The 13,736-nt window shown below is 41.1% G+C and overlaps 3 protein-coding genes across 3 annotated transcripts; 2 read left to right on the forward strand and 1 right to left on the reverse strand.

Annotated features, from left to right (window-relative positions):
* Positions 1 to 173: 173 nt before the first annotated feature.
* On the forward strand, positions 174 to 2,124 carry LOC309717243 (trypsin-1-like). Its single transcript, XM_082551668.1, has 6 exons — positions 174 to 282; positions 480 to 630; positions 747 to 997; positions 1,105 to 1,241; positions 1,416 to 1,517; positions 1,954 to 2,124. Exons 1-6 carry the CDS (start codon positions 243 to 245, stop codon positions 1,999 to 2,001), a joined length of 729 nt encoding a protein of 242 aa, XP_082407794.1. The 5' UTR covers positions 174 to 242; the 3' UTR covers positions 2,002 to 2,124.
* Positions 2,125 to 10,040: 7,916 nt separating this feature from the next.
* Positions 10,041 to 11,679, reverse strand: LOC309716769 (trypsin-2-like). Its single transcript, XM_082550783.1, has 5 exons — positions 11,578 to 11,679; positions 11,329 to 11,482; positions 10,984 to 11,243; positions 10,491 to 10,624; positions 10,041 to 10,369 (listed from the first exon to the last, which is right to left on the reverse strand). The coding sequence occupies exons 1-5, from the start codon at positions 11,615 to 11,617 to the stop codon at positions 10,217 to 10,219; spliced, it is 741 nt and encodes a 246-aa protein (XP_082406909.1). The 5' UTR covers positions 11,618 to 11,679; the 3' UTR covers positions 10,041 to 10,216.
* Positions 11,680 to 12,239: 560 nt separating this feature from the next.
* Positions 12,240 to 13,708, forward strand: LOC309716770 (uncharacterized protein; the record flags this gene model as incomplete). Its single annotated transcript, XM_082550784.1, has 4 exons — positions 12,240 to 13,022; positions 13,120 to 13,251; positions 13,421 to 13,457; positions 13,585 to 13,708. Exons 1-4 carry the CDS (start codon positions 12,986 to 12,988, stop codon positions 13,706 to 13,708), a joined length of 330 nt encoding a protein of 109 aa, XP_082406910.1. The 5' UTR covers positions 12,240 to 12,985.
* Between the last annotated feature and the right edge of the window lie 28 nt (positions 13,709 to 13,736).

The raw sequence follows: 13,736 nt of genomic DNA on the forward strand, positions 1-13,736 counted from the left end.
TAATTAAAATATAGACTGATATAGTTATACTAAAGAATAATGTATTTATGTACATAATTTATAGCAAGATTTTAAAAAGAAAGCCATTCCAATGTAAATCTGGTCTCCAACCCAACGACCCACCAAAGAGATTGGCTCCTCACTGACCAATAGCATTGCTCAGAGAGCTGGGCAGCTCTCTCTGTGGATATAAATTAGAGCTCCAGGTGAAGTCCTCTCATCTAAAGGATCACTCAGCAATCATGAGGTCTCTGGTCTTCGTTCTGCTCATTGGATCTGCTTGTGAGTGTGAAGTTTTAAGGCTTTTCTCAGATCACACCTTTATTCACCATAGCTTTATTATCTCAAATTTCATATGTTTCTGTGTCCAATCAAATAGGTTTGATTTATGCATTTGACTGGAAATCAAACAGCATAGATGTTTCACTCCTGATGTAAAAGTGTAGGAGTAAACAGTTTGTTTACACTTGTGTTTTCAGTTGCCCTGGATGACGACAAGATCGTCGGAGGGTTTGAGTGCACACCTTACTCTGAGCCCCATCAGGTGTCTCTCAACATTGGCTACCACACCTGTGGTGGCTCCCTGGTCAATCAGAATTGGGTTGTGTCTGCTGCTCACTGCTACAAATCGTAAGTATATTTCAGTAAGATTTCAAATCTTATTTAAGTGAGTGATCCACAATTAATATTTGTTGGTAGTTTCTGAGTGTTTGAATCTATTCTTTCTGTTTTTCAAATGTTTTCAGTCGTATCCAGGTGCGTCTGGGAGAGCACGACATTTCGGTCAATGAGGGAACTGAGCAGTTCATCGACTCCTCCCGTGTCATCCGCCATCCAGATTATAATTCCAGGACCATTGACAATGACATCATGCTGATCCAGCTGAGCCAGCCTGCCTCCCTCAACAGTTATGTGCAGCCTGTGGCTCTGCCCAGGAGCTGTGCTCCTGCTGGCACCATGTGCACAGTCTCTGGATGGGGCAACACCATGAGCTCTAGTGAGTAACTTCTGCACGTTAGCAGTTTAAAGTTAAAAATGTTTCATGACATTTGGTTCCATCAGCATGAATCGTTGTTCATCCATACTCTGTTTCAAACATTGCAGCTGCTGATCAGGACAGGCTGCAGTGCCTGAACATCCCCATCCTGTCCTACAGTGACTGTAATAACTCCTACCCTGGCATGATCACTGACTCCATGTTCTGCGCTGGATACCTGGAGGGAGGCAAGGACTCTTGCCAGGTATGTAATAAGTCAAACCTGCAACTGTCCCCTTCTCGAATAGTAAAGCTTTCTTAAAATGCCACAAGAGTGGATGTATCCCACAATGACAACAACACATTTAATTTATATTTAATTAGATTTAAATAATAATTTCTTGACATCCATCTTTGTTTTCTTTACTTTTATTTTCAGGGTGACTCTGGTGGTCCTGTTGTGTGCAACGGTGAGCTGCAGGGTATTGTGTCCTGGGGCTACGGATGTGCTGAGAGGGACCACCCCGGTGTTTATACCAAGGTAAAGCTAAATAAGTTCTTGATTGTCAACAGCTATGTGAAAAAAAGTTCTCATTGTGGAACTTTCATCATTCCACCATCCTCTTTTTATTGGAGATTATGTACTGGAATTTCAGGAGCAGGATTCCTCCAAATATGCTCCTTCCAGCTGTCATTTATATAGCTTCCCCCAGTTCTGCAAGCTGATCATTCTCGTTTACGTGCCCCACCGTCCCTCCCTCCTTGTTTTCCATTCTTTAACTTCTTTACTTTTATTTAGTGCATGGGAATCTGCTAGGCCCGGGAGCCATCGCCAGTCCACTTCGAGGCCTTCCCCAAACCGCAGCTCAATTCATGTCAAAGCATTCACTTTTACCCACTAAAACACTCTCAAACCTAAAATGAGGACTTGGGCCCAGCTAGTGAAATAACAAACATTGATCTGTTTCCTTTCACAGGTCTGCATCTTCAATGACTGGATCGAGCAAACCATGGCGAGCTATTAAGTCTGATCCTTCAATCATCACCTTACTCCACTGAATTTAGTTTTTTACCAGTTTAACTCTACTCTGTTGTAGAGTTCTGGTGCAGTCAGTTTTCATGTAAATCAATAAAAACATACAGACTGAGTTTTGTTTGTTTTGCCATTTCTTTGCCATTTATATATTTGGCAACAAATATTTTAAAAAGGACTTTATGATCATCATCATATTTACAGTGTAGCAGGCAGTTCTTTACAGTACTGACCTTTAGAGAGTCAGTTTAGAGAGATACTAATGTTTACTATTGAGTTTCATTTGATGCATTTTAGTTGTTTATTTAGTTAGTTTGATATTTAAAAGAAATTTGTCAAATTTGAATCCAAATTATTATTATTACATTATAATTACAACACCAAATCCACACTGGCATGTTGTGTAGTTTTGGACCCAAATTCATTTGAGGTAGACAGAAAAACAAAAAGCCGACCTTTTATTTGGTGATTTAAAAAGTCTAAAAGGACAGATACTGTTAGAGGCATAGAACAGAAATCCAATAGCTTGCAGAAAAATTTAGAGGAAGAATAAATGGAAGAAAGGACCATGTAGTATAGGGAATGAGGCACAGTAGAAAACAATGACAAGACAAGCAGACAAACAGGAAGTCATAACACCCCCCCCCCCCAAGGCAATACAAACAAAAAAACAATACACAAGACACTTACAGATACAAAAAACTGAGGAAGCAAGAATAATTCATTTCATTTCTTTCACACATGGTTCAACAGTGTTTCGAATCATTAACGTTACGACAAAAACCAAAATGAAAACGGTAACAGTAACTCAACTTGAAGCAGATAGGCTACAGCAGCAGGACAAAAAATACTAGTTGTCACACCGGGCAGCTATTATCAGGAACCCGAGGCTACAGTGCACTCTGGCTCACCATAACTGAACACAAGACTGTAAAAATGTTGCCTGTTCTGATGAGTCGATTTCTGCAGCAAAATTGAGATTTTGAAGTCAAAATTTGGCACAAACTACATGAAAGCATGGATCCATGCTGTCTTGTATTAGAGGTTTAACCTGGTGGTGGTGTAATGGTGTGGCACACTTTGAGCCCTTTAGTGCATTTGTTACCATTAAAATCAATCTAGTCTTAGCAAGATGTAACTAATGAAGTGGCTCGAATTTTAAACTTAGGAGTCCAGAGTCAAAAACATAACCAGTCAAATGGACCATGACAGTTGAAAGGTTTCTCCCTCTTCTTCGTAAACACACAGACGCATCTAAATGCTGATTTCACACTTTTTTCACACTTTTTTTTCACATTTTTAAAATTTGTTCTAAAACCCTCTCAGTATTTTAGTAAATATGCCAAGAACTTCATCTGCAATATAGAGTCAGATTCTCATACATCATTAAAGGATGGATGTTTGCTTTGGTTGTTGCACATTAATGATTCCATTTCATTTTCCTGCATTTGAATTGTGAATAAGTTAATTATAAATGAATATGCAAAATGATTTTTAAAAAGGACTTTGAATTTTACATTCTGCCATTAATTTACTAATCAGTCTTCGTCTCATATTCCATTTAATCTTCTCATGTCTGTCACACCACAATCCTGGAAAGAGCACTAATTTCTGTGAAGAGCGCATTAGAAATATTCCTGTACAACTGTCCACTGGTTTTGGAGTGATGGTTTGTCTGATCTGACACAATCATCAACTCAGGACAAGTGAATGATGGCTGTCTATTCTCTGCTTCTGCTGACCTTTCATAGACAAATTCTGTGTGTGTGTGTGGATGAATTGTGTCAAACAAGCCAGTTTAAAAAGTAGAGTTAACTACAGTGCTTGTTTTTTTAACCTTCAGGTCCTTTTCTTTTGATGCTTTTAGACCATCAATAAAAACCCTTTAATAGCAGCACACGTTGCCTCAGTTCTTTAAAAATTACAAATAATTTAAAAAAAAAGAAAACACTATACAGCTCTAAAATTTAGAGCTATATAGAGCAAATGCTCTAAAAGGAGTCGGGAACAACTCTGAACGTTCTGCTTTTGACCGAAACGATCTGTCAGGGGTCTGTGACCCAGAATTTATTGAGTTTATTTTGTATTTTTGATTTCTTATGTTATATATATATATATATATATATATATATATATATATATATAGGAAATATGTTAAGTTGTTGTGTTATTAGTTAGGATTTATCCATCCATTCCCGCTTATCCTTTTTCAGGGTCGTGGAGGGTGCTGGAGCCTATCCCAGCTGTCATAGGGGGAGAGGCAGGGTACACCCTGGACAGGTCGCCAGTCTGTCGCAGGGCCAACACTCGCACTCACATTCACACCTATGGGCAATTTGGATTATCCAATTAACCTATCCCCACAAGACGCATGTCTTTGGACGGTGGGAGGAAGCCGGAGTACCCGGAGAGAACCCACGTAAACACGGGGAGAACATGCAAACTCCACACAGAAAGACCCTGGCCTGATGGTGGAATTGAACTCTTGAACCTTCGTGCTGTGCAGCTACAGTGCTAACCACCGTGCCACCGTGCTGTCCTTAGGATTAGTTAGGACGTAGTTGAGTTTTATTCTACTTTTTAATCTATGTTTCTTGATTTAAACGTTTTTTCCTGTCGTCTATGCAGTTTGTCTTGACGTCAGTGTTTTTCTTTCAGTTATGCCGGTGTGTTGGTGTCTCCCAGTGTTCCATGTTCTAATTGTCAAGCTTGTGTTGTCATGTCTACATCTCTCTTTGTTTCCTGTTTTTTGTTTTGTTTTTTGGTGGTGTTTCGATGTTCAAGGTGTTTCATTTTAATTTCACCTGTGGTGCCATGTTCATTTGTGTCAACTGTGCTTCCCCAGGTATTTCCACTTCCATAGCTGGACTGGCCATCGGGCATACCGGGCATTTTGTTTTTATGGACCGATCGTTTTATTTTTTTATTTTTTTTTATTTTTGGAAGGGTATAAATAATGAAAGGTGTTGGATTGGCCAATTGGTCATGATCGACTCTGGGCTGGACCAATTACAGCCGAGGAGGTCGGATGCACCCTCCCCCTTGTTTAGCAATCTTATAGACGAACTAAAGAAAATGGAGAACAAAAAAAGGAAAGGAGGTGCAGAAAAAATTAGAGCCAAAAAGAAACAAGCCCTTCAGGCAGACGCTGCCAAATGTGTAAAAAATAACTGAATTGTTTGGCGGTAGCTATGGCATAGCTTCCACAGATTTAGCAACATCAGCAAGTGGTGGAGGCCAGCAGGTGGATAAGGGAAAGCGGAGGCAAGAGGAGGAGAGACCCGAGGCGGCCGCCGGTCATAGTGGCAGAAGAACTGAACTTCAGGTAAGAAGTTATGACCTGCTGTCTGTCTGTGTCAGATATAAACCAAGTTTAGTTGTAGTTTGTTTTCGTTGTGCTGACTTTTTACAGTCGCTTAGAATAACTGGTACTGCGTACTAGCACTAGCATCCCCCAGGCTTCTACCTTTCTACCTATAAAACCCGAGAGCAGCCAAATGGCTGGTAGGCTTTTAGCTAGGCTTTAGCTTCAGCCAAGTGGAAGCTAAATTGGCTAGTCATTCATATGTAAATTGGGTCGTTATCTGGGAATTCTGGAGGGAGGGGAGTGGGGGTGTGTGATTGAGGGCGTGGGGGAGCTGCTAAAAGCTGTGCACTTCCTTTTGTGTTTCATCTTGATGCATTCTCAATCATCCAGGGAAATAAATCTCCAAAAGTCACCAACTTGGAGTGTTTCAGTTTGCCATCTTAGGGAGAAATCAACACACATGGGTGTATGTCCTTTGTTGCTGAGATTTATTGATAAAAACAGTACAAAAAACCAACCATTTGTACACATATTTACAAATGGCCTGCTGAGTGGTGCATGGAGCATGTTCATTGGTTCATGGACCTCCCTGAACTAATGGCATTTATTGCAATTGTCATCTTGCGGGGGATTAACAGGGTTCCATCTCTAAATGACTGCTGGTGGGCAAACCTGGGAAACCCACAGATAATTGGAACTATGGCACGAATCATGTTATAAAACACGGCGACTGGCCAGCGCCGTGTTCCTCTGCGGACAGTGTACTCCCGAACCATCTGGTCCATCACATCCACGCCACACTTTGTTTTGTTGTAAAGGGAGACAGTGTTTGGCTTCCTTTTGGTGGTGTTATCAATCTGAACCACGCTGTGCATGCTGCTAAGAATATAGACTGTCTTCTTCCGTTTGGCCGCATACGCCGTCAGCGGAAAGAAAATGCAGAGAAGACTCACCACTCAGCAGGCCTTGGAAATGATCCTGACGGAAGTCGACCCTTGTGACTCGGATGGAGAAGACCTAGAAGTTCAGCCGGATTCGGACTCAGAGCTGTCTGATCAGTCTTCCGGTTAGTTTCATTTCATGTTATTTCCTTTTTCATTTCAAACAAGTAAGTGGATGTAGTTAGTAAGTAAGATATTTCAGACATTATTCTGATACAGAGGAGGAGATACTGGAATTATAATTAGTATCTATGCATGCATTTGTGATTTTGTTTGACCTTCCCATTTTGCTCACAATTTGAATTTGTTCACACTGCAGATGAGGAGACTGCTTCTCCACCGAAAAAGAGAGCTTGTTTGGGGACTGAGACAGCGAAAGATGGCACAGTGTGGCGTGAAGAACATGTGGGGACCTGTCTCCCTTTCACCCCAATAGAAGCGTACGCTGCAGATGGAGAGCCAACGGCTAAGGCCAGGAGAAGTATCTCGAGTCGCCTTCAGAGCTTCCTGTGTTTCATCACTCTTGACATGCTTCGTAGCATTCAAGAATGGACTATTCAACATGCACAGCAAACGGAGCATGTTCATTGGTTCATGGACCTCCCTGAACTAATGGCATTTATTGCAATTGTGATCTTGCGGGGGGTTTACAGGGTTCCATCTGTAAATGGCTGCTGGTCAGCAAACCTGGGAAACCCACAGATAATTGGAACTATGGCACGAAACCGCTTCCAAAACATCAAGCAACACCTACGCTTTGATGACAAGTCCACCCGCTGTGATCGAGCAAAGACTGACAAGTTTGCTGCAATTTCCAGTGTGTGGGGATCATTTGTCACCAACTGCATCATGTGCTACAACCCTGGTCTACATATCACCGTTGATGAACAGCTTTTCCCATCAAAGACTCGGTGCTGTTTCCTGCCGTATATTGCAAGTAAACCTGACAAGTTTGGGATCAAGTTTTGGGTGGCTTGCGACCTAAAATCCAAGTACATTTGCAATGTCTTCCCATATCTTGGCAAGGACCCCAATCGTCCCACTGGGGAGAGACTTTCTGAAAATGTAGTAATGAGGCTGATGGAACCATTCCTAGACAAGGGCAAAAATGTTACCACGGACAATTTTTTCACATCGCTTTCACTTGCACAAAAACTTCTTAGACGGAAAACCACCATCCTCGGCACAGTCAACAGGATTCGCAGGGAAATTCCTCAATCCACTAGACAGACAGATCGCAATGAATTCACCACTCAGGTATGTTACAGGTCTTTTGTGGTTCTATGTTTATGTGTTTCATTGTGTGTAAAAGGGCTATGGAAATAACAATTTATCTTATTTCTTAGGTGTTTTCAACCTCTGCTGCCACGCTGACGGCGTATGCGGCCAAACGGAAGAAGACAGTCTATATTCTTAGCAGCATGCACAGCGTGGTTCAGACTGATAACACCACCAAAAGGAAGCCAAACACTGTCTCCCTTTACAACAAAACAAAGTGTGGCGTGGATGTGATGGACCAGATGGTTCGGGAGTACACTGTCCGCAAAGGAACACGGCGCTGGCCAGTCACCGTGTTTTATAACATGATTCGTGCCATAGTTCCAATTATCTGTGGGTTTGCCCACCAGCAGTCATTTAGAGATGGAACCCTGTTAATCCCCCGCAAGATGACAATTGCAATAAATGCCATTAGTTCAGGGAGGTCCATGAACCAATGAACATGCTCCATGCACCACTCAGCAGGCCATTTGTAAATATGTGTACAAATGGTTGGTTTTTTGTACTGTTTTTATCAATAAATCTCAGCAACAAAGGACATACACCCATGTGTGTTGATTTCTCCCTAAGATGGCAAACTGAAACACTCCAAGTTGGTGACTTTTGGAGATTTATTTCCCTGGATGATTGAGAATGCATCAAGATGAAACACAAAAGGAAGTGCACAGCTTTTAGCAGCTCCCCCACGCCCTCAATCACACACCCCCACTCCCCTCCCTCCAGAATTCCCAGATAACGACCCAATTTACATATGAATGACTAGCCAATTTAGCTTCCACTTGGCTGAAGCTAAAGCCTAGCTAAAAGCCATTTGGCTGCTCTCCGGGTTTTAAAGGTAGAAAACGCCAAATGGCGATCCGTGGGGGTTTAAGTCTAGCTAGCATGACGGAGTTTATATACTGCTGGGCGGGTGCTATGAAGTTACTGATAGTAAATTTTATTTTATGCTTAAGGTTAGTTTCTCAAACTCCTCAAAATATTAACAAATTGTGCCAATCCTTACATGTTGCACCAGGCTGATTTATCATCAAAAGTGGAGAAGTCTGTGACAGAGGAGACAGAAGAGCAGCAGAGAGAGATGGAGATGGAGAGATGACTTTATGTCATCCATGAGGGATGCATTTGACATATGTTTCACATATTATAGCCCAACAAGTTACTTATAGCAATTTCAATACGAGCAATCAGTTTTTGGTAAATACCAGAAATCAGTTTTTGGCAGACAATCACTTTTTGGCACAACACCGGCTATTGCAGTTAATAATACAACAGCTTCTTGCCATTTTTTGTGTTTCTTTTTATCGCTGTGTAACTGAGTTCAATTGAAAGCCTGCATGCGCTAGTACCTCTTGCCACAAGTTCCCCGAATCCTTTGCGGTTTTACTCCTGAATGACGTCACATTTTTGGTGGGCCGGTCTCTAGTCAAAATGCCCGGGCCGATTTTTTGTCCCAGTCCAGCCCTGTCCACTTCCCTCATTTTCGCTCTGTGTTTTTAAGTCCTCTGTCTTCCTCTGTTCTTTGTCGGGTCGTTTGTTTGTCTTATTGTCAGGTCATGTCATGTCAGGTCACGTCACAGAGTTTTTGCTCGTACTCATGCTCATGTTTAAATTTTTTCACTTTTATGTTTTGCATGTTCCTGTTCAGGTTCATGTTCTTGTCTCTTGCTGTTGTTTTATAGCTGGTTTAGTTCTTTCCTAGTTTAAGTTTTAGTTTAGTTTCGCCCTTGTTTCGCTTTGCCTTGTTTCTTTTGTTTTTGGACATCAGTTTTCTGTGTCTGCTTTTCGGTCCGTAAACACACCGGCGTACCCCGCCATGACAGGATCTAGTGATGTACTGATGTACTCATGGCTTTTCTGCACCTTATATCTATGATCATTAATTGCTTTTTTTCTTTCTTCTTTTTTTTAATATAGTATATAACAATTATGTAAATAAGTTTGTTTTTTATGCTGTTTAGGCAACAAATATTTGGGAGAAAAAAATGCATCCCCAAAATAAGCGGCCAGGAGGTAAAGCTTGTCCAAGCATCTGCACACTTTAACATTAACTATGACTTTTTTCAAAGGTCCATGTTTTGAAAAGACACTTTGGAAAAATGCCTTATATCTTCAACTACAGGTCTTCATGAAATCTCCTTGTGTGTTTCTGCCACCAGATCTTCTGTTGAAGTAAACACTTCTTATAAAACTTTCGATCTTACGTGCTGCACAATAATTTTCAATATTTAGTATTTACTGTTATATTCACATAGGGGGTGGGGGAGTACAACTTCTGACAAAACCGCATCAAAAGCATGCATAAATAAGTTGAATATAAAAACTGTTTCCATTGTTGAATGAAGCAACTTTATGTGTTGAGTTTTGCATCAGTCACTCATGATTGTAAAAGGGTAGCCACACTTTGACACAATAATTACATTTTTTTTAATATGAGACATTACAGAAATGTCTTATAGTAAGACATTTGCCAAAGTGGCAGAAACATTACAAATAAATACAAACATATTGATGCAGAATAGCTGATTTTATTTATTGTGCCCTCAGATTGGTTTTTCCTTGTGACTCTGTCTTAGCCTGCTGCTTTTCTTTCTGACACTACCCACAACCACCTCCGTTCTCTGTCTCCTTCAATTTCAATCTCTCTGTTTTCCCTTCTCTCGTGAAGTTCTAGAGATGACAGTCTAGCTGTATCGAGAAATAGTGTCATTGATCCAGGAAACCAGAGAGCAGACTTTGGTGTAGACACCTGGAAGGTTGGGCTCAGCACAGCCCACGCCCCAAGAGATGATTCCCTGCAGCTCCCCATTACACACCAGAGGGCCACCAGAGTCCCCCTGAGCAGGGGAGAGGAAGCGTATGAAGAGAGCAGGGTTTGTTCATCATCTCATCTCATTAAGGTTTACTAATGAGTATACTATTCAATGGTATACTATTCAAGTAACTGGGTAAAAATACCTGACAAGCATCCTTGCCCCCTTCCAGGTATCCAGCACACATCATGCTCTCAGTAATCCTTCCAGGGTAGGAGTTCTCACAGTCGTTGTCAGACAGAATTGGGACTTCTACACAATGTAGCTCATATGAAAATTCTGCAGTTGAGAGAAAGGAGAGGGGATTGTTATCTTTACTAAAGTATTCAGAGCATCTGTGTGCATCACAACCACATCATGCTTGCATGCCAACAATAACTGGCTTCTGAAACTGGTGTAAAATAAGTGCTCTGCATTCATTTTTTATTGTTTAGAGTCATCACATTAAGCCAAAAACAAGATTTCTACAGAAAAGATTTCTTAATTATTGAAGGCTTTAGTTCAAATGTCTTCATATCTATGAAACGTTTTAACTATATTTTTTAAATTTACCAAGGTTTGTGAGAAAATTCTTAATATGTTGCCAAAAGCAAGTCAATTTTTCAAAACCTTTTTTGTCAAAATCAGGTGGGCCTTACCTTGACCAGGGAATGTCTGCCCCCATCCAGATGCTGTGCACATATCCCCAGGTGTGGGGCAGGCTTTGGGTAAAGCAATAGGCTTGACGTACTCGTCCACAGTAACAGGGTATTTCAGTTTCATCAGCATGATGTCATAGTCTAGGGTAAAGTAATCAAAACTCTCATGTGTGTAGATGTCGTCAATTGGCATATACTGCTCTGTGCCCTCAGTATACCAGATTGTATGTTCACCCACAATGGCAACATGGGTAGAGGGTCTGAAAAGCAAGCAACAATTAAATTATTACAGTTCTCTTAGACACACATAGCAAGAATTTTAAGATACAAGAAGTCGGTACAAACATTTTCCAGCAGTGGGCAGCAGAAATGACCCACTGGTTGTTAATGAGAGCACCGCCGCAAAAGTGGTAGCCCTCATTGAGGGATACTTGCCAGGGTTGAGAATGAGCTGGACACTCGTAACCCCCCACAATCTTGTCATCCAAAGGGACTGCAGCTGTAATATAAAGGAAATACAACAAAGTTCTACTCATCAAAGTTAAAAATCTGTGTTACTCTAAAATCTTTGAGCATGATGCAAATAGTCTTTACCTGCAGTGCCCAGGATCATGAAAACAATCAGACCAATCATCTTTTAGCTTGCTCAAGAGCAGACTGGATGCGACTGACCTGTTATTCACTGTATTTATACATCAGCTTCTCTGTGACCTTCCATCCACCCCTCGCCCTGGACACCTTCATTTTTCCATCCACCTACAAACCTGCCCACTAAAGTCAACAACATATCCCTTTTAAAAAAAACACAACTTTGTCTTATTTTTGACAGTCTTATTTGCATACCTTCTATTTATGTTGGTGACAGGTGCAGAAATGATTCCCCCCCCCCCCTTTTTTTAAGCAACTATCAACTACTGTGTTTGTACATACTGCCATAATTCAGGAAAAACAAACAAACAAAACAAACAATGTAGGACTGCTTTTATTTTCTTGCTCCTGAGAGCACAGATGGTTTCTTTCTCACTTCATTTGGCTTTTATACAAACATGACCAAAAGCAGACCCAAACATTGACACGTTTGAGCATTTTCTATATTTTTTAAACAGAACTATCATTCATAAAATGTTTTGACAGCAATCATGTCTGTAATAAAAGCCATTTCTCCAGCACAACTTTATATGTATTGTATTTTCTGCACAAAATAATGTTTAGAATTTTTTTTTCTTGAAGAAAGGACAAATCTTTCATATCTGACTTTAGTATCCAGGTAACAGATGTCGACATGTACGTACAGACTAGTTTTAGCAATTAGGGGGTTAATTCATTGAAATTTATACGATAATTAAAATGCCAGCATATAATTTTTGATTTGGGGTTCCGGAGTCTTACGATTTGCTTTATAAAATATTGCACATCATTACTGTCAGTAAGAATTTACAGGAAAGCTTCCATACGAGAGTTCAGGCTGTGAATGAAATACAGACTTTCAAGCTCAAGAAGTCTAAAGGACATTGCACACACACACACACACACACACACACACACACACGCACGCACGCACGCACGCACGCACGCACGCACGCACGCATGCACACATCAAGGCCATTCACTCAATCACGCACACACACATACCCACCTGCAAACGACACACAAAGACCCCCACCCCCCTTCCCAAATGAAGCCAAGCAGATGCCCCACGGAATCAGCAGCAAAACTGGGATGCAGCCAGATGGGCCCGCGATCCACCAGTGGACCCCCATCCCAGGCTGTAGCTTGCCAACAATGAGTGACCTATGTGAGAAGCTTAAACAGGTGTTAAATGTGGGGAGATAAGCGATTTGGATGAACACTTAGCACCAAGCGGTAAGAACAGAATGCAGAGATACAGACGGGGTCAACATAACCAGGCAAGAGAGGAGGAGCAGGAATAGTTGGAGCACACAGACTATTGCAATATGAGTCAGAGTGTGCCTAGGTGTCTTCTGGGCATTTGCCAGACACCATGAGACTGCTGACTCTGCTGAAGGTTGGATTTGCTGGTAAAAATACAGAGATACACACATACATACAATGTACATATCTCTGTTGTAATGACACAGATTTGAAATGAAATTCACTTCAACTGTTGTGCAACAGTGGCAGTTACTCGTAAAGATGGCAGGAGTGTGAACATCACCATACATGGCCTCACTGAACAGACTACCACATCAGTGATGGTGTGCTCATCAGCAAGCAGCGGGTGCTCTCTGTTGCCCACTGTTGGTACAAGTAAGTACTCAGTGTTGGAAACACGAGTTTGTGCATTACTTTCTTTATTAAAAAAATAGATAAACTAAATAACTACATTAAAAAGATCATGTTGGTGTATGACAAATTTTTGGATCTTAGATAATCTGTTTTAAGGATTTTGTTTTTCTTGTTTAATCTGCCTGTACAGAGAAGCTGAAGAATGACATCATCATCTGGCTCCCTCAGTGAGTGAAAGAAAGGATCGGCCCTGTCTGCGATTTACTTTTACACGACACAGTTTAATATTTCCATTCACTGATGAAATACTTCAGACAAACAGCTGAGGCTTATTTTATATTTCTGTGTGTGCAGGTACGACTATCAGACTCTAGATTACGACATCACACTGGCCAAAATCTACCAGCCCTCAGAGGTGATTGAGGCTGTTATACTGATCCCATCGCCCACGTGCTGGACAAAAAAAACTAATAAATGAAACTTCTTAGTATACACACATTTTTTGA

The sequence above is a fragment of the Aulonocara stuartgranti genome, assembly GCF_965226115.1.
Source record: "Aulonocara stuartgranti genome assembly, chromosome: 11".
NCBI classification, from domain to species: Eukaryota; Metazoa; Chordata; class Actinopteri; order Cichliformes; family Cichlidae; genus Aulonocara; species Aulonocara stuartgranti.

What these genes read in the sequence shown, in the direction of transcription:
- LOC309717243 (XM_082551668.1), top strand. Translation starts at nt 243, where the DNA reads ATGAGGTCTCTGGTCTTCGTTCTGCTCATTGGATCTGCTT. An exon ending in TCTGCTCATTGGATCTGCTT is followed by an intron (nt 283 to 479) that starts GTGAGTGTGAAG and finishes TTGTGTTTTCAG; the next exon opens with TTGCCCTGGATGACGACAAG. An exon ending in GCTGCTCACTGCTACAAATC is followed by an intron (nt 631 to 746) that starts GTAAGTATATTT and finishes AAATGTTTTCAG; the next exon opens with TCGTATCCAGGTGCGTCTGG.
- LOC309716769 (XM_082550783.1), bottom strand. Translation starts at nt 11,617, where the DNA reads ATGATTGGTCTGATTGTTTTCATGATCCTGGGCACTGCAG. An exon ending in CATGATCCTGGGCACTGCAG is followed by an intron (nt 11,483 to 11,577) that starts GTAAAGACTATT and finishes TTTATATTACAG; the next exon opens with CTGCAGTCCCTTTGGATGAC. An exon ending in GCTGCCCACTGCTGGAAAAT is followed by an intron (nt 11,244 to 11,328) that starts GTTTGTACCGAC and finishes CTTGCTTTTCAG; the next exon opens with ACCCTCTACCCATGTTGCCA.